This window comes from Tribolium madens, unplaced genomic scaffold, assembly GCF_015345945.1.
Source record: "Tribolium madens isolate multiple individuals breed KSU strain unplaced genomic scaffold, Tmad_KSU_1.1 Scaffold_96;HRSCAF=242;Tcas5.2_LG5, whole genome shotgun sequence".
NCBI classification, from domain to species: domain Eukaryota; kingdom Metazoa; phylum Arthropoda; class Insecta; order Coleoptera; family Tenebrionidae; genus Tribolium; species Tribolium madens.
In genome coordinates, this window is record NW_025401068.1 from 2,697,585 (window position 1) to 2,719,957 (window position 22,373).

The 22,373-nt window shown below is 30.7% G+C and overlaps 2 protein-coding genes across 6 annotated transcripts in view; both read left to right on the forward strand.

Moving 5' to 3' along the window:
• The first annotated feature begins 1,897 nt into the window (after positions 1-1,897).
• LOC123012355 (protein ECT2) lies at positions 1,898-12,004 on the forward strand. Of its 4 annotated transcripts, none has more exons than XM_044410210.1 (11): positions 1,898-2,175; positions 2,357-2,703; positions 4,719-4,931; positions 4,983-5,126; positions 5,540-6,250; positions 7,924-8,058; positions 8,116-8,242; positions 8,291-8,460; positions 10,381-10,774; positions 10,937-11,526; positions 11,578-12,004. In XM_044410210.1, the coding sequence occupies exons 1-11, from the start codon at positions 2,103-2,105 to the stop codon at positions 11,794-11,796; spliced, it is 3,123 nt and encodes a 1,040-aa protein (XP_044266145.1). In that variant the 5' UTR covers positions 1,898-2,102; the 3' UTR covers positions 11,797-12,004. The 4 variants fall into 4 exon arrangements, with proteins under 4 accessions (XP_044266145.1, XP_044266146.1, XP_044266144.1 ...); XM_044410211.1 differs by having other exon boundaries at positions 8,309-8,460; XM_044410209.1 differs by having other exon boundaries at positions 8,116-8,460.
• Positions 12,005-19,158: 7,154 nt separating this feature from the next.
• The window catches only part of LOC123012669 (transcription factor GATA-4-like), a 38,871-nt gene continuing 35,656 nt past the window's right edge, over positions 19,159-22,373 (forward strand). For both annotated transcript variants that reach the window (XM_044410736.1, XM_044410737.1), the window contains exon 1: positions 19,159-19,306. In XM_044410736.1, the coding sequence (XP_044266671.1) occupies positions 19,273-19,306 (34 nt within the window). In that variant the 5' untranslated portion in view covers positions 19,159-19,272. The remainder of the gene's footprint in view (positions 19,307-22,373) is intronic.

A 22,373-nucleotide genomic window follows, 5' to 3' on the forward strand; every position in this document is an offset into this window, starting at 1 on the left:
TTATTTTTGTTTACTCTATTGACCTTTATTTTACGAAGGAGATAAAACGGACGCAGAAGAAAACAAAATAAAAAATCATACAATCAAAAATTTGTTTGTGTTTGCGGCGTTGCTAGAGTATATTTTTCAAAAGAAACAAATTGGGTTCTTTTTTCTGTTACTTCTGTTCTTTCATTTAAATAAAAGCTGCAATTTGTAGAACATATTGCAGCTTTGAACAAAAACACGATTAGCCCGTCACACGTTTTTGTTCATCGTTTCCATACCAAGAAGAAGAATATTCCAGCTTATAGTTTTAATATTATTTCGGTGTGAATTGCAGTGTTGATGGTTCTTTGATTTAAAAAAAAATAACAAAAGTCTTGGAATTATTTTTAGTTTGGAATTTACAAGTGAAAATCTTTTGAAAAATTAAACAGAAACAGCAAAGGAATACTCAAATTTTGGTAGAGTGGAGTAAACGCTATAAGTACACACCTGAGCGGGGCCTAATTGCACAGGGTGTTAAAAAATATTGATGGAGGTAATAGTATGGACAGAAATAAACAAAAATGTCTTAATAAACATGGGCACGCAAATTAACGGTTTCAGATATATCGAAAGTGAAAATTTTTTGAATTGTTACAAGAAGGTTTGTTTTTTTGTTAGAACAGATTGCAAATATTTTTTCTAATGAACTAACGTTTGAATGAACACCGCAGGGTACAAAGTGGCTTTAAAGTTTTAACGCACTAGCTATGTACCTTTTTGTAATTTTACCTTTTTTAATAAATATATTCGCTTTCAGTACCAACTGTTAATTGAAAACTTACTTTTGCATTAACACAACTTTATACAGAGACTTCTTTTTAATAGTATACACAGTCTTGAAAACACGTCAATATCTCAAATAAATGCAATTTAAAATCAATTTTAAACAATTCAAAACGCAACAGGAAATGTAATTAAATAAATAAAATTCTCTGTATACATATTTTTTAACAAATTTTTGAAATTCAGTGTGTCAATCTTTGTGTTGACGATTTTAATAATGATAATAATAGATTTTTGAATATTTTTTTCAGTATTAACATATCAAGGATTTATGTATTTAAAAAAGGAAACAATAATTGTTCCATTTAAAATATCAAAAAATAATAATAATACAAACCTGTGTTACAAATTGCGTCTAAATTTCGTATAAATTAAATCGAAAACCTCTTTTATTAAAATTACCATGAATCAATTTGACATTAAGACTGTTTGACATTCCCGTTAAAAAAACAGACTTTATAAAATACTCTCTTTTAAGTAGTTATAGTGTTGCATTTGCAAGTATGTTATGTATGTACAAAGTTATAAAAATTGAAAAAATTTATTCAAAAAATTATGCCATGCTTTTAGACCACCTGTATACAATGTTGGCAAACTTGAAATTTGGACAACAAAAATATCATTAATAGAAATTTCGAGTAAATAAAATCTGATTAATTCAAGAAATATTTTTTCTACGATTAGTTAATGAGGTCTCGAACGGGTGCCAAAAACCGATCAATTGGTTTTTTTTTCTCCCAAAAGTCCATTTTCGCAAAACTTGACCTACGTAAATCAACTATTAATAGGAAAAGTGTTTACAAAAATAAACTTGTGTCTATTTTCCGACAATCCGGCAAAAAATCATTCGGACGACGGTTTTTTGCCGCGCAGAAGTGGAAGAGGATGAGTCACTTCCAAGAACGGTTGTACGTAAATTTGAATGACCGCGATTTCATCTGAATTTTTTCCAACGCCCATTTTTGTATCTCACCGTTTCATGTGCAAAAGATACGCAATTGACGTACAGATTGTCGTAAACGGGACGGAAACTGCTAGTAATTCTGTACCTGACGAATCAAACCGACCAATCAGAGAGCTTCATTTGACTTTGAAGTTTTGGTATGGAATGGATGGTCCATTTTTAGTTCCAAACAAAGTAAAAACGCTCAAAAATGTGTTTAAGATAGTTTGTAGTGTGATAAGTGACCGATTTTAACCGTGTGATAAGAGACAGTTGTGGGATAGACTAGATAACGTGAAAATTTTGTGCTTGAGTACTGATGGTGTAACCAAAAAGTCGCTTCAAAATGGACGCACGCATTCAGCCCCAAAGTTCCATTTGTAGTGACTCAAATTGGGAGGAAACCGCGGGAAATGACGGTGAGGACCCCATTTTGACCTCAATCGCCCCCTTGTCACCTCATTTGTAAACAAATTTTCGGACCGGAATTTGTTAGGTTATGTTGATCAAAGCAAGGTTAAAACAATTTATCTCTGCTAAACGAATTTATATAAACTTGTGAATTTGATCAGATGTTACTAATGTTCTGTTTTAATCTAGTTGCACCCATAAAAAGCAACCGAAGGATATGTTTGGTTGGGACTTTGGCCAGCGATACAGCCCTTCGGACTGTTGCAGAATCCTTCCGTGTGCCGGTTATCACTTCAAAAGACGGAGAAGATTGTGCTCAAGATGATAGTTTTAGTACTGTTTTTATATTAGAGAGTTTTGAAGGAGATGTATATAATTGTTTATATAAACAGAAACAGTCCCTTTTGGGACCTTTGGCTTTGCAGCAGCTAGCCAACAAGAATGAACCACTTCCAGATAACACAAGGCCCCTTTTTAACCTGGCGATGACGGGGGTCGTTGTCTGTTTTACAGGATTCAGGAACAAAAGTGATCTGGTCAGTATTTTTTCTGTTTTGCAAGTACTATTAATTAATGTTTGTCTATTAATGAAGTAATAAATTTGTCTAGTCACAATTTAAAAGCAATTTCAGTGTACTTAAGACATTTAAAAATGTTTATTGCAGAAACCATATCAGTTTAAACGTTTTGGCTCGTTATTCATTCATTCATGTTTGGGTACTACACATTAATTTGCATTTTGATGCTATAAATAGAATAATCAACGTACTCACGTTTAACAACAGTTTATTTTATTGTTACCATTTGAGATGTTATGGCTTTTGAGGGGTTGCATTTGTTGAAAATGAAACGTAAAAGTATTTTATAAATAAAAAACATAAAATAAACAGAATTCTAATTTAATTAGTTACCTTTTTATTAGACAGGTAAAGTGATAAATATTTTTGTTAGCATTGTCAGGAGTTTTATTTAAGTTTTATGTTTATTCAGTTTTGTGTAAAAACATAAGTGAATAATATCGCCATTTTTTTTATGTAATTCAGATTGAGAATTGTTTCATAATGCAGAAACTGTGTTAGAAGTTAATTATTACTCTAATTTAAATTCTAGTAGTATTTTAAATCAGTGTAATTTGAATATTTAAAAATCTTTAAAGAAACAAATAATATGTAAAACATAAATTTGCATTTAAAATGTGGACAGTTTTTTATTTGGAAAAGTAATTTTCAAAGTTTTTTCTACTGGCTATTAGAAGAGGAAACAAGGAAGCTGTATCCTAAATTGTAACTCTGTGTCGGCTTTTATTGTCAATTTTTTTTCCTTTACTAAAATATGATAAAAAAACATATAAATCATCAGTATCATTATAATAGACTTTATCGTATCATCATCTACTATGTTTGCTTAATACGTTTGATACGAGACATTATACGTTAGATACCAACTCAAAATATATTAGGTACAAAATTTCATTAACACCGAATTTGACACATTGCCTCTCCTATTCACTCGATCATCTTGCAAATCTAAAATGTTTCCACAAATAATAAGTAGATGAAACGATAATGCTTTGAATATAACACGAATATTAGCGATTTAAACCATCTCGGACGATGCGCAGGTGACTCGGCTAGCCTCGTCACCTAGCATCGCCCTCGATTATTATAAATCGCTTAATTATTCTCGTTATACAGGGTGTTTCACGTAATTTTACGAGGTCTGCGCCTGTAAGATGCAATCAATAATACATATTCCGATACGAACTCGATACGAAATTGGATAATCTTCTCTAGTTTGTTCACCCTTTCAAAAATTACAACGTTTTTAGTTAGTTAGTGATTAAGATAGATAAACTAGAATCATATTCATGGCGTCTCTTAATAGAACAAATGATTATTATTTCTGAAAAACTGCAGTTTATGACTAATAATGAAACAATGATTAGTTTCACAACTACTGTCATGGGTTTCCAAAAATTAAATAATTAAATGTGTATTTTTTGTATCCAGTGTTCTGTGACTTTTGTATATTTGGGTGCGTACATTAGGTGCAAGCCTCGTAATGTTATGTGAAACACCCTGTATTAATAGCTATAAAAAAATCAAATGTCAAAAACTAAATGTCAAAATTTTTTGACAGATAGAATTTTTTAAACTTTTTTTCTATGTTCCTGGTATCTTATCTTACTTGAAATTTTTTTCTGGAGCGCAAGTTGTGACACACTATATTATATATTATATCTTACTATTTTTTTTTTAAATAATAACAAATACATTAATTGAGAAAATTAATAGCATTTTCAATTACGTAATATCTATTTAGTTTGTTTAATATTTATTTTATGTGTGCTATTAATCACTGAATAATTCTATCTTTGTTGAATACTGAAATACCTCGCATTTATTATTTTTATTGATCATCCACATTTCTAAAAAAATGGTCATACTCTCAGTGAAGTGTATTTACAGATCGTAAAACACATAAACCGAATTTTTCTCTTTTAAACAACGTTAGAAAATTAAATAATGGATATTTTTATTATGCATTCCAGGCAACATTAGTACCATTAATCCATCATATGGGTGGTTCCATCAGGAAAAACATAAGCGAGAAAGTGACGCATTTAATTGCCAACATTTGTAATGGAGAAAAATATCGTTACGCTGCTGTATTTCGAGTGCCTGTGATGAATCCAGAATGGGTCTATGCAAGTTGGAAGAAAAGACATGATATTAATTTTAGTGCAACGGTGGACGCATTTGTGGTAAATCTAGCAATAATAAACATTACCACTTTAGTAAAAAAAAATTTTTAGACTGAATTCAAGTTGAAGCCTTTCCATGGTGCTAAAGTGTGTTTCGTTGGATTTGCGGAAGATGAGAAAAAACACATGACTGATATTTTGTTGTCAAATGGTGGCACTGTGACTAGTTTAGACGATCCACAATGTAGCCACGTGGTGAGTTTTTTTAATGTTCTTTCTTAACGAAGTCTTGATAAAATTCCATGATAACTAATTATTTTTAAGTCACCTGTAAACACACACATTGTAGTGGTAATATTTCTAAGACCTTTCAAACAATGTGATGTTTAATTTCCTCAAATAAACTAGTGTGAATTTAGTAATCTTCTGGGTTTTGTTACCAACTTTTATACAAACATTGATAAAGCAAGTTATCAGAGAGACTTTCGCTGATAGCGAAATAAGTTGAATTTTTATCAAGACTTTGCTTGTGAACTGGTGGTGTATTTTGTCGTCGTGTCTTTCATCACGCCATTAAGTGTCTAAGAAATGCATCATAAAGTTGTTCCACGCTTGAAGTTGCATCAAATGCAGACGTAAATTGCATAAAGCATGGTCCTGGGTTCTAGGTAATGGAACGTTCAGAAGTCTGCACACTTGAAGCCGCTAGTGCACCGCTTTCTCCCACTGAACCTGTCAATCCCTCTATTCCCGATCCTCCTGACCATCTAAATTATCACGGCTTTCTCGAAACATTACATGAAAAATCTCGCGATAGTTGTCTCGACGATTCAAACTTGGCTACCTCCGAGTTTTCTTCAGGCAGTCGTAAACGAAAGATCTCATCGACGGAGACCGAGTCATCCGTGAAAACCAAACGAAGAAAAGATAAATGTGCCAGCGAGCGAAAGAGAAAAGTTTCCGGTATTTTCAAAACGCCGCTCAACTATTTATCGAATCGTCGACGTACAATCGACGCGTTCAGTTTTAACGAAACCTTAAATCAGAGTGTCGTTTCTAGTTCGGGTGTGTTTAATGTTGATACGATTGAGAATTTAAGCGTTTTGAATCAGAGTCAATTTACGCCACAATCGAGCAATAAACAGAAAAAGAATCTGTTTGCGCGTACTTTTAGTTCGTCCAAGTTTAATCGCAGCAAGTTGAAGAAATGTAATTTGAATGCGACAAGGCTGTCGTTTAGTGAAGTTTCCGATAATGATGGACATGAACCTCTCAATGCTAGCTGTTTCCCGAATATTTCCCTTAATCCTGTACCACATAGTGAGCTTCGCGGTGATTGTACCAAGGACGCACGTGGACCTTCTGTGCCTACTATATCGGTACTAACTTCATCACAATCTGTATTAATCCGTTCGTGGTTCAAATTTTGCAAACATGGCGAAATTTTAAGCACGAACGCTGGAAATTGTAGATTTTTACTAATTTTTGCTTGTAGACTATTACTAAACAATTTTTAATTGTCATCATGTTACATAATGTATTTGGTATAAACAAATTTACCCTGTCAAAAGTTATTAAATTGGTAGTAACACCATTAGTTAACATATTATGTAGCAGTTTTTTGATAATCTAACATTACCTTCATCTCTGCTCCCGTCTTCTGTAGCTCGGCTATTACTTAAGCCATCTTCGACTTTTATTCATTAAAATTGACATTAAAATAGTTGACAAAGTTTTTAGCAAATAACTCCGAATGTGTTAAGATTTGAGATAGGGTTGCAATTAGAAAAATATTCGTTTTTTAATTCCACTTCGAATTACACAGTGTGTCGCCGGATTGGGTTTACAAAAGGAAAAAAATAGTATCTTTGATTTTACGCCAAAACCGCAAAGGATGTCACCATATTTGTTTGACAACTATGTTCTTTTGACAAGTTTTTGTTAAAAATAACTTTGTTTTCTATCTTAAAGTTGTTTCTTTGAGTTGCTATTTATTAAAATTATGTTTTTCAGAAAGATTTTTGTTATTTAACTTGCTCGATTTGTCTAAATGGCATCGTTGTCAAAAAAAATATAAAACCACCAATGTGACCAGATTCAAAACGCAGAGAAAAATTATTCTAAGTCCAAAATAAAGACAAAAATGAACTTTTCTTTCCAATGAATCAGAATAAAGCAATTTTAATTTCAGATTTGCTCGTTTCAGGTGAAGCAAAAAATGTTTTTCCTTTGCAATTTTGGCGTAAAATCAAATATAAAAAAAATTTCTTTTGTAAACTCAATCTGGCGACATACTGTATAAAAATTAATAGGGGTCATAATTTAAAATAAGAAAAATAAAAAGCTTTTAGATGTGAAAACTTTGATAGTAAATTGTGCACTCCCTGTAGTAATTCGACCAACGAGACTTGATTAACAAGATTATTAGACTTTATTTATGTATTGATTTTATAAAAAGGGCACTATTTGTATTTTTTTATTAAGTTTTAAATGTAAAGGTGCAAAAACGATTTTTTTAACAGAAACGCCTGAACCGATTTAAAAAAACCATGGGGATATGTAAATAACTAAAAAGGCATCTTAATGAGCACATAAAATAATAGTATGCCATTAAAAAAATGTATTATTATGATGTCACGTTTTTTGGGGACATCCTGAAATACACCTTAGAATATAAATAAAGTCTACAAAATATCAAAATTCCAACTTAAGTAAGAACTGAGCTACAGAAGAGGAGAGCTGAGATGAAAGACTGTAAAATCATTAATTTTTCTAGATCGCAGTAAGCACCTCTTCAATATTTTTTTTATTAGTCATTTTTAATTAGATTTTACAAACCTTCCTAAACCAAATACATTGTATAAGTTAAAAATCCGCACTTTCTACTTTTTTGTTTTTGTTTTTGACTTGAAAGAGAGTTGAAAAATAGTTGCAATGACTCTCTACTCTCTTTCAATGACAGTTTTTAAGTACAACTTGGCGAGATCCATCATCTTCAATCGATAAACGGGACAAATATCTCAACTACATCCTAATCCTTTCTCTCATTTAGGTCGTTGATGAATCCTCGGTGGCCGAAAGACCCGAAACAACGTCACCTAAAGTTTTCCTAGTGAAAGCCGAATGGTTTTGGACTTCAGTACAAAAAGAGATTTGTCTAGACGAGAAAGAGTATCTATATGATGACGTAAGTTGTTGTAAACACCGTGAAATAGTTTTTTGTGCAAAATTGAGTTTTTTATAGTATGTCGAACAAACGTTTTCGCCGACTCGAAGAGAATCGCATCAAGCGACACCAAGTAGCGCCAGTAGACGGAAACGTAAACGTTTACATGAAGCTGTGTTGTCGTTGACACATCAGCAATCACCAGGTTTGCATAAGCGACGCTCTTCAGTAAGTGATGCAGGACTGTTGTCAGTGTCTGGTTCTTTCTTAGACTGCACCGCCAGTCCAGATAAAGCTTTAACCGATGGTACGGAATCGTCCATTGATACGCCAAGGAAAGGGTTGACTGCCAGGCAGCAGGTTTTCCTGGAATTGGTTCAAACCGAATCTAATTATGTTGATATTCTGCATACCATCATAACCGTAAGTCGATTTCGAGTTTTCGAAACGAGTAAAGTACGAAAAACAGAAGCTTTATGAAACTTGTATTAATTTTTTTCGTTTGTGAGTTTCGAGTAGTAATTTTGTAATAATAGTCCGCTCAAATTAGTCATAAAAATAGTGGTCAAATAACGAAAATTCCGACAGAGCTAAATTTTGGTGGAGACCTTGGGTACACCATTAGAAATAAAGTGTCAAAAGTCRCCATRGATCCCATGTGTGCTAAAAAAGTTATTCGGGGTCAAAGATCAAAATTTGAGGTTTTTTAAATTTTTTTCGTAAACGGTAAGTTTTATCAAAAAAGTAACCCAGACAAAAATTATAGATCTTAAAATTATCTACAAAAATGGTCTTTATACTTTTTTTTCTAAGAATCACCATTCCTGAGATATCGCGATTCTAAAAGTTGAGTAACGTTCTACATCATATGCACACACTGAGTGCGCCAGAAGTCGCACCCTAAAGCAAATGCCATGTAGGGTAAGGTACCAGGAACATAGAAAAAATTAAAAAATTCTATCTATAAAAATTTCAAAGTTATGAGAGTTTAAATCTTGCACTTTGACTCTTTATTTATTTCTGTTGGAAAAATAATTTTCCATGTTTTTTTGCTACAGACTATTAGAAGCGGAAACAAGGAAGCTGTATCCTAAACTGTAACTCTGTTTAATGTTATTTGTGGCTTTTATTGACAAAATTTTTGTACCTTTACTAAATAATATAAAAAAAAACATATACAAGGTCATCAGTGTTATTAAATAGACATAAAAAATGTTAAATGTCAAAAAATAAATACCAAAATTTTTTGACAGAATTTTTTAAACATTTTTTTCAGTACTCTGGGGACTACCCAATTACTCCCTTTCAAGGAAATGCGCGATTTTTTGAACACGATGTATGTATTACCAAATAAATTTCTTTTTAATTCTAGTGGAATCGAGATATTTATAAATTTAATGAAGTAGAAGAAAAATTTCAAGTAAGATACCAGAATCATGGAAAAAATGTTTAAAAAATTCTATCTGTCAAAAAATTTTGACATTTATTTTTTGACATTTGACATTTTTTATGTCTATTTAATGATACTGATGATTTTGTATATGTTTTTTTTACAATTATTTAGTAAAGGTACAAAACTTTTGCCAATAAACCTACAAATAACATTAAACAGAGTTACAGTTTAGGATACAGCTTCCTTGTTTCCGCTTCTAATTGCCTGCAGCAAAAAAACGTGAAAAATTATTTATCCTACAGAAATAAATGTAGTCAAAGTGCAAAATTTAAACCCACATAATTTCGAAATATTTATAGATAGATTTTTTTTTAATTTTTTCCATGTTCCTGGTATTTTACCCTACATAGCATTTTTCTTTGGGGCGCGAGTTCTGGCGCACTCTGTATGTGCATAACATGTAGAACGTGACTCCTTCAACTTTTAGAATCGCGATCTCTCAGGAATGGTGATTCTTAGAAAAAAAAAGTATAAAGACTATTTTTGTAGATAATTTTAACATCTATAATTTTTGTCTGGGCTACTTTTTTGATAAAACTTACCGTTTTCGAAAAGAATCTAAAAAAAGTCAAATTTTGATCTTTGATCCCGAATAACTTTTTTAGCACACATGGGATCGATGGGGACTTTTGACATTTTATTCCTAATGGCGTACCCAAGATCTCCACCAAAATTTAGCTCTGTCGGAATTTTAGTTATTTGAAATGTCTATTATGACCGGACTATAATTCACCAGACCATTGTTTTTGATTTCGGTTATTTTTATTTTGTGTTTGTTTTCGGGTTTGGATACTTTTCTACTAATTACAAATCTGTTTTTTCTTTATTTACTTTTGTTTTCTTCGTTGTGGTTGTCGACTAACCCTCTTAACAATGCAAATTATCTTCAGATGTTCAAAAAACATTTAGAAGAAATGCCTGAAGAGGAAGCTTTGCTCAACAACACCGAATTGAATTTGATTTTTGGTAAAGTACCAGCGATATACGAGACACACATGAAAATGCGCGACGAGTTGCGATGTTTTGCATCGTCTTGGTCTGAAGACCACACGATAGGCAGTATTATTGTGAAATATTCGAAAGATCTGCTCAAGGCCTATCCACCATATATTAATTACTTTGAAGAAATGAAGGAAGTTTTAACAAAATGTGATCAAAGCAAGCCACGATTTCATGCTTTCCTGAAAGCATGCCAGACAAAACCGGAATGTGGTAGACAGAGTTTACAGGAATTGATGATACGACCTGTACAACGATTAGGAAGCATTTGTTTGTTACTTGCAAGTAAGTTTCTGTGTTTTTTATTGGTGAAAATTGAGTAATTTATGATTGATTTTTTTCTAATCCAACACCAGTAGGTGGATGGAAGTTTAAGTAAGTTTTGGGTGTTTTGTGGTCGCTTTATTTAAGTAAATTGGGAAAGTAATAACATTTTTTTTTTTTTAGATCTCCTGAAACATACGCCGAAATCCAATCCAGACCATGCTGAACTCCAACGAGCTCTAGACGGTTTAAAAGAAGGTATGGATCTTATAAACGAAGATAAGAGAAAAGCTGAAGCTCAAGTGGCCCTTTTCAACATGTTTAACGATATTGATAATTGCCCACCGGACATCGTATGCTCCCATCGGAAGTTCATAGCAAAAGCGGAAGTGATTCAAGTGTCAACAACTGAAGGTCTTTCAAGCAAAGGCAACTCTTTGGTCCTCTTCCTCTTCTCCGACTTAGTGGAAGTGTGTAAAAAGAAGTCAAAGACGTTTAATAACGCCAAAAGCCCCACTGGTAGTGTCAACAGTTTGCAAAGGCCGAAATTGTACAAACACGTCAAATTACTGCCATTAAATACGATAAAAAAAGTTATTGATATTAAAGAAACCGAACAGTGTCAGAAAGTATTCTGTTTCGTTTGTCGGAATAACGACGAGTTGAAAGAGAGAGTGTATTCGTTTGCTATGCCGGATGAGGATGCCGATAAAGCAGGGTTCTTGAAAACCTTGACGAAGCAAATGGCAAATAACGCCTGCACACCTGATGCCGTAAGTCTACTTCATTTTAATCGAGCCAAGTTGTTAATTATATTTTTCTAGGATAAGTTTCTGGCTTATTTGGAGTCGCATCAGTTGGATATAGACACTAGTGATATGAACAAAGGAACGTTAAATAAAGCGTTTAAATTTGCGTCAAGGACAAAGTTGAAGGTGGGACGGGCTTTCTCATTCAATAAAACGCCTTCGAAATTGAAACGTGCGGTATCTTCAATGATGTCTCCGTTTGGCAGCTCAACAGACTATCTACACACGACATAAGAAATAATTTCGGCGAAATTCTTCGTCAGGTTGTTGCAAAATCAATTCATATGCGGCTGGCACTGAAAATGACAGCATCTTCATAATATAGTATTTATTGTAATTTTAATCTTTTTTCTAAATATTTTATGATTTGTAAAAACATATTATAATAAAATATTTAGATGATTTTATCCAAAAAAAAAAAAAAACAAAAACTCAATTGCAATAAGATAATAAATGTAATATAATTTATTGAATTTTTAATGGTAGTATTAATTCTCCTTGCACACAAATAAGAACAATAATAAAAAATTAAGTTCCAAAAAGGTAGTTGGTGTTGAAAATAAAAGTGCCTAAATTGGATTTGCAAAACAGGTAAATACGAGCCCCAACAACTAAATGTTCGAACAAACATACTAAAGATACAAAAACTATTGCTGTATTTTGTAGAAGTTGAATAATGTATTACGTACGAATTGATGTAGAAGATAAAGTAATTACGATGGATAATATTATGTTTGCTACAAAAAGACAATTTTGCCGTGTAGAACGCATACATCTTCTATTTTATAACAAAATGTTTAAATTCGAAAGTTCGGACAAAATGCATATACAATATTGGTATTTTTTATTAATAATCTCTAGAAAAAAGTTGCTTATTTTGACAGTTAAAGTAATTGTTACACTTAGTGTAACAATTATAATTCTTTATGATTTAATTTAACTCAATAATGGGTGAATTTACAACGAACGTTAAACTTGAAAGTATTATTATTTTAATTATCATTAATAAAAAACTGACGAAATACTGCGAATAGTTTGAATATCCCTAATTCTACAGTAGATTATATAAAAAATGCCTAAATTGGAAAAATAAACGTAAAAGGAAAAAGTTCAGGTAGACCGAGAATTGTTACCTAGCGTTTTCAAAGTAAGTTATTTATATTTTGTAAAAAAAAAAAATGAAAAAATACACTTTGCGGGATATTATTACCCAATGGAATGACAAGTCTGTCATTAATTTTTTGCAAGAGTATTACCGAAAATGGATTCATAATTCTGGATTAGGCTTTTATAAGGTACAAAATTTGTGAACAGATAATCATTTTTATTTGAGCCAAGGAAAAGCCACTACTGACGGGAAATTATGTCTCAATTAAAAGTAAAATAGAGTAAAGTTATTTTTAGTGATGAACCAAAATTGGACGTGTTTGTGGGATTATATAAAAAGGGTCATTTGTTCAAAAGAAAAAGTGTTCCATAAAAACTATCTAAAAAGGACTGTAAAGTTTCTTAAAAGTGTGATGATTTAGGGATGCATGTCTGCAAGAGGTTTGGTGTATTATCAATTTATTGACGGTACAGTAAATGCAGAGAAATATCAAGAAATTTTAGATCATTCAATTTTTGTAAAAAAAAATAGTTTGGTGAATATTATATATTCTTTCATGGCCTTCAAATAGTCTGGACCTAAATGTTATCGAAATTCTTTGACACAAAACGAAAAGCCATATGATAAATTAGTAAATTATCCACTAAGAATAAATGAGGATTTAAAAAAGCAAATTGAAAAAATGTAGTAGATAAAAATTATGCCGGCCAGGTATAATAGCAAAAGGAAACGTAATAACTGAATATTAAGCTTGTAATCCTGTAAAACTACTAGTACAGTGGCACTTAAATAAGTTGAGTCTCAAGGGACGCAAAATAAACTTCGAGTTATAGAAACTTCAAGAGACTCGCATTTTTATTCGAGGAAAAAATTGACTTAAGTAAGTTCGACTTATGGGAGTTTCACTGTATTTTGTCCGAATATTTAGTTACCAAAATTTCTGTTTTAATTGTTTAGTTTTGATTATTTGTGATTGTAATGTTTATTATTTTAAATAAATTTCCTATTTACTATAGTTACCTATATTATTTTTCACATTACGCTTTATGATATACCTACTCCTAAAAAAAGTTATTTGTTTCAAATTTTTACTTTCTGCTTTTTTCAGTAACAAAACATTTGTCCGAACTTTAGTTATTAGGGTTCGTCTTAATTATTAGCGATTTTAGACAAACTTTTCGTAAAAGTGTACTATACACATCAATACATTTTTTAATAATAATAATAATAAAGGTCTTTATTATATGCAAAAAAAAATAAACAATAAAATAAAATATACTCTTTTTCTTATTAATGTGCATCAAGTAGGTTGTAGAAGTCTAAATGCATCTTTAAATTAGAGACCGATTCACACAAAAAGTGTCATTAGTGTCATTCAGAACAAATTTAATCACATCAAAAAATGACAAAAATCTATGTTTGCCACCCTATGTTAATTACGTTGTTAGGTTTAATTATTTTTCGCTTCCTCAAAAACTGGGGTACACAGTTTTAGGGAGGATTGAGATTAGGATTGTTTGAATTTTCGCATGGTAGCCAACTTAAAATGATTCCTTTGAACGACTACTTCGATGCACATTAATATGAAAGCGACTATACAAAAAAAAAAAAAAAAAATTAAACAAAACATGCATATAAAAGCCGAAGATCAGATGGGTGTACAATACCAAACTCGCGATTGCACACCCCCTGTTTTTCATCTTAAGCTAAGCAAAACAAAATAAACAGATACAGTGTAGCTTTTTTTTTAAATAAAATAAAAATTGAAACACAGAAAAAGAAAAAGTATATTAAGTAAAATAGTCTAAACATTCAAAAAGAAAAAAAAAAGATCAAAAAAGAAAAAACTAAATCAGGCGTAATTAAAGGCTTGGTTGGATAAAAGTAATTTTTCAACGTTTGTTTAAATTTAGCAGAGTTGGGGTTTTTAAACGAATGAGATAAACTGTTGTATAATTTAGTAATTTGATATGAGAAAGATCTCTTAAATAACTCCACTAAGTTATTTAATAATAATAATTATTCCAGTGAGTGGAGTGGAGTAGAGGGGTAAGTAAACCTTTAAATCTAATGTTTAGGTTGTGAACATCCGATCTAAAACTAATTTTTTTGTACAAATAGATCGGTGTCTTTAAAAGAATAATTTTGTGGAAGAGTGATGCTGCATTTTTGTCGTAAAAAGTTTACAAGTGAAAATTTGAATCAACATAGCTTTCCCAAAAAAATATTTAAATTTAAAATAGGAAAATATTTAAATTTTGAAGTCATATTTACCTTCATTTAATTAATCTGGCCGTTCCGAGAAACTTATGCATAACTTCTCATTGAAGAATGCAAAATGAGCAATAAAATGAGAATAATTTTACAACAAAAATAGAATTATGATGGATTTACATACCAAACTACAATAACCAACACATTTGAGCAAAAGTCCAAGTCATAAAACGTTTACCTTATTACCTGTGCAAACTGGCGTTACTGTTATCGCTGTGCTGTAATATCGTTAATGTTAAATTTTAATTAGAATGACTTCCTTCAAACGTCTTATCGGAAAGGTGGGACTAGTGATAAACGTGACCTACATAAACTTACGTGTTGTAGTAATACCAGACGAGGAAATTTTGAAATTCAATACACTTTGCTAATTTATACTTTTATTGTTAAAATTGTTAAATAAAAAATTTGTAATGGAAGAATTCTTGCTCATTTACCCCAACCAAGGTTTGTAGGCGTGTCGAGGGAATTTGAACTTTCGTCTCAGCCAATAGAAACGAGTAAACCTGAAAAAACAAGTACAATAAGACGACTATTTGCTCTAAATGTAAAAATAGACAAGATGGTATTTCTCAATTCTTATCTCTCAAGTCAAATATTCAGTGACTATTCAAATTGTGACTAAAAGTAAACCAAACAAGGGTAAAAGGATAAGCAGATTTTAATCTCTTTGTTATTGTTTGGAAGAGGGCGGTTTCAATAACAATTAGTCGATGATTTACAATGTTTTTGTAATAAGTAAGAGTCCAACAAGCAAATGTTCGTTTGGTAAACAGCACACAACAGCAAACAAACAACATGTTTTTCGATTTTGAAATATTGTATAATTTATTTTTCATCTCTTGAACTCCATTTAAACGGCTCAACTAATTTTCAGATTTCATTCTTTTAAGCGTAAGAGAGGTGGAGATTTGTTTTCAAGGTTTCTTCAAATTTGACCCCGTCAAGTGTCAAAGTTCAGATGATAACTTTATTGAACTTATACCATCCCTCGTTTTTCTTCTTATTTTACGATGGTGAAATCTATCTTTTTGAAAGACTAATGAGAAACCGTAAAAAAAAATTTTACTTTTCGATGGATGGGATCAAACCCTAAAATGCCGCCGTCAGCGTATACGAAAAGATATCTAATATTTATGGTTCCAGAAAGCATTTATCAAGTGAAGTTATTAGAAAATTTCTCAGTTCAATAACTAAATTTTTATTTGCAACTTGTAATAATTTAAAAAAAAAACATTTGTATTTAATAAAGATTTTAATAATTTTGTAATAATTTAATCATAATAGGTACCTATAGTTTGTTGCATAAGTACCTAAATAGGCGATTAAAAAGTATGAAACTAAACGTTTTTTTCCATTTTTGAAAAAATTAATTGATGAATGATAAAGAAATTTTTTTTTGAGATATTCTTTTTTTTATTTTGCAAAATTTTTAATTCTTGCAACCCACTATAAAACCTTTTTGTTTCAAAGACAATGATCTAAGGGTTATACAACTACTTATCTATCTTTAACTCAGTTTTTATCGAAAAAAATGTTTTATATCGACCCATACAACAAAGACTATCATAACTCAAAAAATGGCAGATTTTAGTTGATCTACCAAAATAAAAAAAATTTTTTTAACAAATTAGCTAATTTATTCATAACATTATATAAAAATTGAGTAGCAGCCAGACAGATATTTCTACTTAAAATTGGTAGGTATAAAATTTCTGAGTGATTATTTTTTAGTTGATTATAAAATGAATTATGTTAGTCTTCATTGAATTGGTCGATCTGAAAAAATTGCAGAAATCATAAACAAGACAAAATTTCATTCTCTTAACACCATCACATTTTTTATAGTAGGTACTTTAATTTTTATTAATTATTATTTTCTGAAGGAAAATGATTAAAAAAGCACTCGTTTCATAAACAATTCTGTTCATGTTTTCAAGTCAACCTTTGTTTCAAAATAATAAAACGCGATTACAGAATTCGTCTATACACGTGTCAATTTTAAAACTTGCAATCGGCAATTTCTCTCAACTGAAAAAGTTATTAATAATCACCCAAAACCGTTTTGGTGGTTCCTAGGGGGACATGATAAGTGACACACCTCCACCCACCCTTGAATATAATAAAAAAAAATAAAAATTCAACGTCTTCGTTTTTGAATAATTGGAAAAATGGCTTTACCAAATAGGCTGTTGTATGACATTTTTGAAAAGCGCTTGTTATGGACTTTCGTGCTATTTTTTCGTGCTGGTATTTGCATACCAGGAATATCAAGAAAAGTAATTTTTCTTTAGAAGTAAGTGCAGTATCAGTTTTTTTGTAATTCTTTAACATTGTTAAGTTTTTACAATAGAAAAATGTATACTTAGTAACAAAATGACTTTCCAAATTTGAAAAAGTTAAAACTTTTAAATAGGCGGTTAATCTTTTTTTCTTAAGAAAATTTGTTATTCTGTAACACAATTTCATTTTCATCATTTTGAATTTGTTTTTGTAAAGTATTTATTTTATTACTGATGCCATGTGAAACAGAGATAATCTTAGAAAGAATGTCATAAATTTAATCTTATATTGTTTACATACACTTTTATAGTTTTGATCTCAGGTGACAAATAGAATTAAATATTTTTGCATTTGTACTAAAACTACCTACTGTGTTGTAAAATTAGATGTTATGTAAATGCCCAACAAATTATAAAATTTTTATACTAAATTCTTAATTTAAAATTGCTTTCATATTTTGTGTCATGATCATGAGACATAAAAATTTTAATTTTGTTACGCACGTGAACATGATAATTACGTCTTTATTTACAACACTGTCCAAAAGGTTTTTACATTTTTCTCTTCTTTATTAGGGAAAAAAAGGTGTGTTAGAAGTGAATTTGACATTTGTTTTGTTTTATTGGAGAGGTTTTGAAAAATTTTCGTTTAGTTTGACTATTTTTATTGACACTCTCCTATCCAGAAACCCATTTGTTTCCGTCGGTCTTATAAGAAAAACTTTTATAAGAAAATTTTCGGAACTTTTATTTGTCTGGAGTGCTTTTTTTAAGTAGGTTTGAAAACCAAATTAAGGTGTAAATGTTAATATTTTGAACTGACAATTTTAAAAAAGAAAAATTGTTTTTTTCATATATATGAGATATTAAAGTAACTCCTTCAGTGACAAAAAAAAATTAATGTTGATTAGTTAAATGTACCTACCCTATGGCTATGTTATTTTTCGAAGCATATTACGTTTTCACAGACAGATCAAATTTTCACAATATGTATGTTACCTATACGTAAAAATTTTTTAAATTGAATTTTGTATAAAAAATCAATAGGGATTTTTCATCATTTTTCTGAATGGAATAGTGCCAATTAAATACCGAAAAGAATCATTTTTAGAATGTCATTCATTTCTTTTTTTAATGTTCTAACTACTTATACTAGGTATATTTAATTGCACTTGGTACCTTTTTCAAAGTGAAAATTCATAAAATATTTTGGCAGTTAAATACTTACCTACAGTTTTATCATTTTTTAGCAATACCTAATGAAAAATTTATTGTCGGGTTACTGATAACACTTTTTTATGAGTTTTTTTCGCGTGTAGATTTTAAATGGGCTTCCATATTAAAGATGTAAAAATAAGTACAAAAATTTGTGTTTTTTCATTATTTTGTCCTTCATGTTGTACAACGTAGGTATACTTCTATTTAAGTACACATTTAATTAATTAATTATTATCAAACAAAGTGTATGTATGTCTGTATTGTCTCTTAACTTAAATTAATAAATTTGTTTACACGAGATGAGCCACAGTTGACTTTAAACGTAAAGAATGCACCAAAATGGCGTCGATACACATGAATAAATGTAGTCAGTTTGAAATTAAAATTCTTTTCTTTTCAAAGGAATGTTTAACAAAGTGACAAATTTTGAAATAAAGAATGCAAAAAACGCAGTAGCAACAAAAAATTACGGAACTTCCTAATGGGGCTTCAGATTAAGAAAAGTCCATGGATTAACAAAAAACTTCAGGTACGTTTTTCCAGCAAAAAGTATTTTAAAAATATGCAAATAGGGAAGAAATTGTAAGACTAAAGAAGACCCAATGATACTTACGCTTGTCCAAAATAAGAAACAAATAAAATTGAGGCGTTTCTCCCCACTTCCCACCAATAACACAAGCACCAACCAATCCCCCACTACAAAATTGTGGCCGCTGAAAAATTAAAACTGTCCGACCGCTCCGTCGTTCTTGCCATGACTGTTGTACTCGAGTGTTATAAACGTTGCAGTTGGGTTTGTTGATAGTGGTTGATTTTGATAACACCGATATGGCAACAAAACCAGATTATCAACGAACATACGGTAAGTATAGATAAAGTTTTATTATACACATAGATTATATTATCGTAGGTTGCTTGCTTTAATTTTCTTTTAACGCCTGTTTTAATCGCTACGGTTTTCGTCAATTAATTTCTACAATCTGCGGAAAATTACTCGTTTTACCATTACGAAAATTATTCGACACTACACCAACTCGCCATTATTCTGGCGTCGCGGGGAATGTCATCCACCATTTATTTGACATTTTAAATTTTTATTTATGTGTTTGCGGAAATTGAATGTTTTTTTAATTTCTTAGTTTTGTGTATTTTTTTGGAAATAATGCATGTTGGCACAGCAAATTAAATATTAATTTAAATGTAAATTGCCTTAAAACTTAAAAATATTGTTGGATTAAGTAATGAAGGAACATAGAAGAATATTTAATTTATTTTTCAGTTTTTTCGCTTTTAGTAGACACCTACAAACATTTTCGGAAACAAAAATTTTAGAGTTTTAGATGATGGTAATTTCTACGAAACAATTATAGCTTATGAAACCTAAAACAAACTTGATGTCCTTATTTTGACTTTGACTACTCTTGATGAAATGTTCTTTTTTATATCCTAAAAATTATGACTATGTAGCGAGCATGTCATCAATAATTATTGTATCTACGTAAATGTACCTATTTTTAAACGATGGCCTGATAAGAACTTTATATAACAAATATTGAATTAAAGAGAACTCATCATGAACGAATTTCCAGAGTTTTAATTATTGTTGATGGAGCTTGACCTTTTAACCTACAGTCAGACTTTGTTCCAACAATTTATTACTGTGTATATAGAATTTTTCATTAATAAAATAATAATATGATGTGTCTTTAAATAACAATATTTTTTATGCCTAATATGAATATCTTCATTTGAACTATAAACACTATAGGTAGCCAGTTTTTGAAGAGAAAATTTAATAATCATATAATTATAAAATTAATGATAACTACACGAAAAATATACAGCGTGATTCAAAAGTACCGTACAATCGCTCGTATATGGTTATTTGAGCTAGTGAATTAATCTCAAAACTGCAAACCAAAATGTTTTATTAGCTTTCCTTAGGTAGGTACAGCTCTTTAAAAATAGGTATAAGTTTAATAATATTTTTTATTATGGAAGGTAATTTTATATCTATTTCATTTATAAGAGACGTTAAAACACGCATCTAGAATAGGTATTAGAAAATAAATAAAACCTTAAAAATAATAAGTAAAACATGGAAAAAAACTCTCTCACGTGTAGAGATTTTCTGAAAGGGTATAAAATTTGCAACAAAATCACACGGCGTTAGAACGGTTTTAAACCATGTCTGCATGTTTTTACCGTTTTCTATCACCATATACAGAGTGCTCCAGAACTCGCGGCCCAGAGAAACATTTCAAGTAAGATAAGATACCAGAAACATGGAAAAAATGTTTCAAAAATTCTATCTGTCAAAAAATTTTGACATTTATTTTTTGACATTTGACATTTTTTCATATCTATTTAATGATACAGATGATCTTCTATATGTTTTTTTTATAATTATTTAGTAAAGATATAAAAATTTTGCCAATAAAAGCCACAAATAACATTACGCAGAGATACAATTCAGGTTACAGCTTCCTTGTTTCCTCTTTTAATAGCTTGTAGTAAAAAAACTTGGAAAAGTATTTTTCCAACAGAAATCGAGTCAAAGTGCAAAATTTTAACTCTCATAACTTCGAAATTTTTATAGATTTTTTTAACATTTTTTCTATGTTCCTAATGGTATCTTAGCTTACATGCTCTACTGCGTAAGTTCTGGCGCACTCTGTATAAGAGGTTCTACGACCCTGTTGAATCAGCCTGTATGATGTACTCAAAAGTGATATTTTGGCCGTGATGGGTGTATTAACTTACCCAATTTTAAAACCCTTCAAAGTTAAAGCGCTTTTCAAATTCGCATTGAGCACTCTTAAAAACATAACATATTCTCTGTTCATAAATTAAAGAAACACCCAACCGGCAAAATTCAACCGGCAACGTTGTCTAGTTATATTTTCTAGTGGGAACGTATGTGTCAAAAAAATAAGGTTATGTTTTCTTTTTTACAAAGTTTGTTGACCAACGGAACTCAGAGAAGTCTTATATGGATTTAATATTTTAGATGGTATTGGGCGACATACGTCGTTGCGGTTTTTGGTTTTTCAGGTTTTAAATTTGTAGCACGGAGAATTGAAAATTGGTTCAAAAGGACCACTGGCAGACACAGAAGCAACTTCTTCTCACCCCGACGGTTTCAGCAAAAGTTTCAATGTCCCATTTGCATTGTTGTTATGATGATAGCGTTATTTTATTTGTGATAAGTTGATGGTTCTGAAAAGAACCGATTTTTTTAAAACTTGAATGTGGAACAATGCAAAACTAAAAGAAATTCTCTTTATTGGATTCATCATGATCTGAACTTGACCAAGTTGATGAAGAATCAGAATCAACCAGATCAATTATTATTGGAGGAATGTTCAGCTGCAGGTTCAAAAAAAAAAAAGTCAATAGAAAATCTAGGTTGGGGTAATCTTGTAGGTAGTTTTGTAGATATTGAGACTTCGCGAGAGTTATAAATCGAATTTATCCATTTTCTATGTATAATTTTTGCGAGAAATTAATTATCTACCCGCGTATTTAGTCTGACAATAAAACATACCTCAAGAATATCCCGCTTTTGGCTTTTTACGCCGATGTTACCGAAAAAATATTTTGAAGCTTTTCGTTAATTTGGCGGTCAGATAAATCTGGCGCTAACCGTTTCAATTCATCGCTGCATTTCACAACGGCTTCCTTCATTTTTGCGTTAAGCAAATTTCTTTGCTTTCGAGGCATTTTAGTGCGGAATAAATAAATATTCAAAACTGAATTTTGATGAAATTTGACATGAAAGTCAAAAACTTCAAATCTGACGCAAATTTGCAACCAACCTAACAGTGTGAAAATCTTGCATAGGGGATTTATTTTTTTCACCAACATAATGCAACAGGTTGTGTTTCTTTAATTTATGAACAGGGTTTACACTTTCTATCATCCAAAGA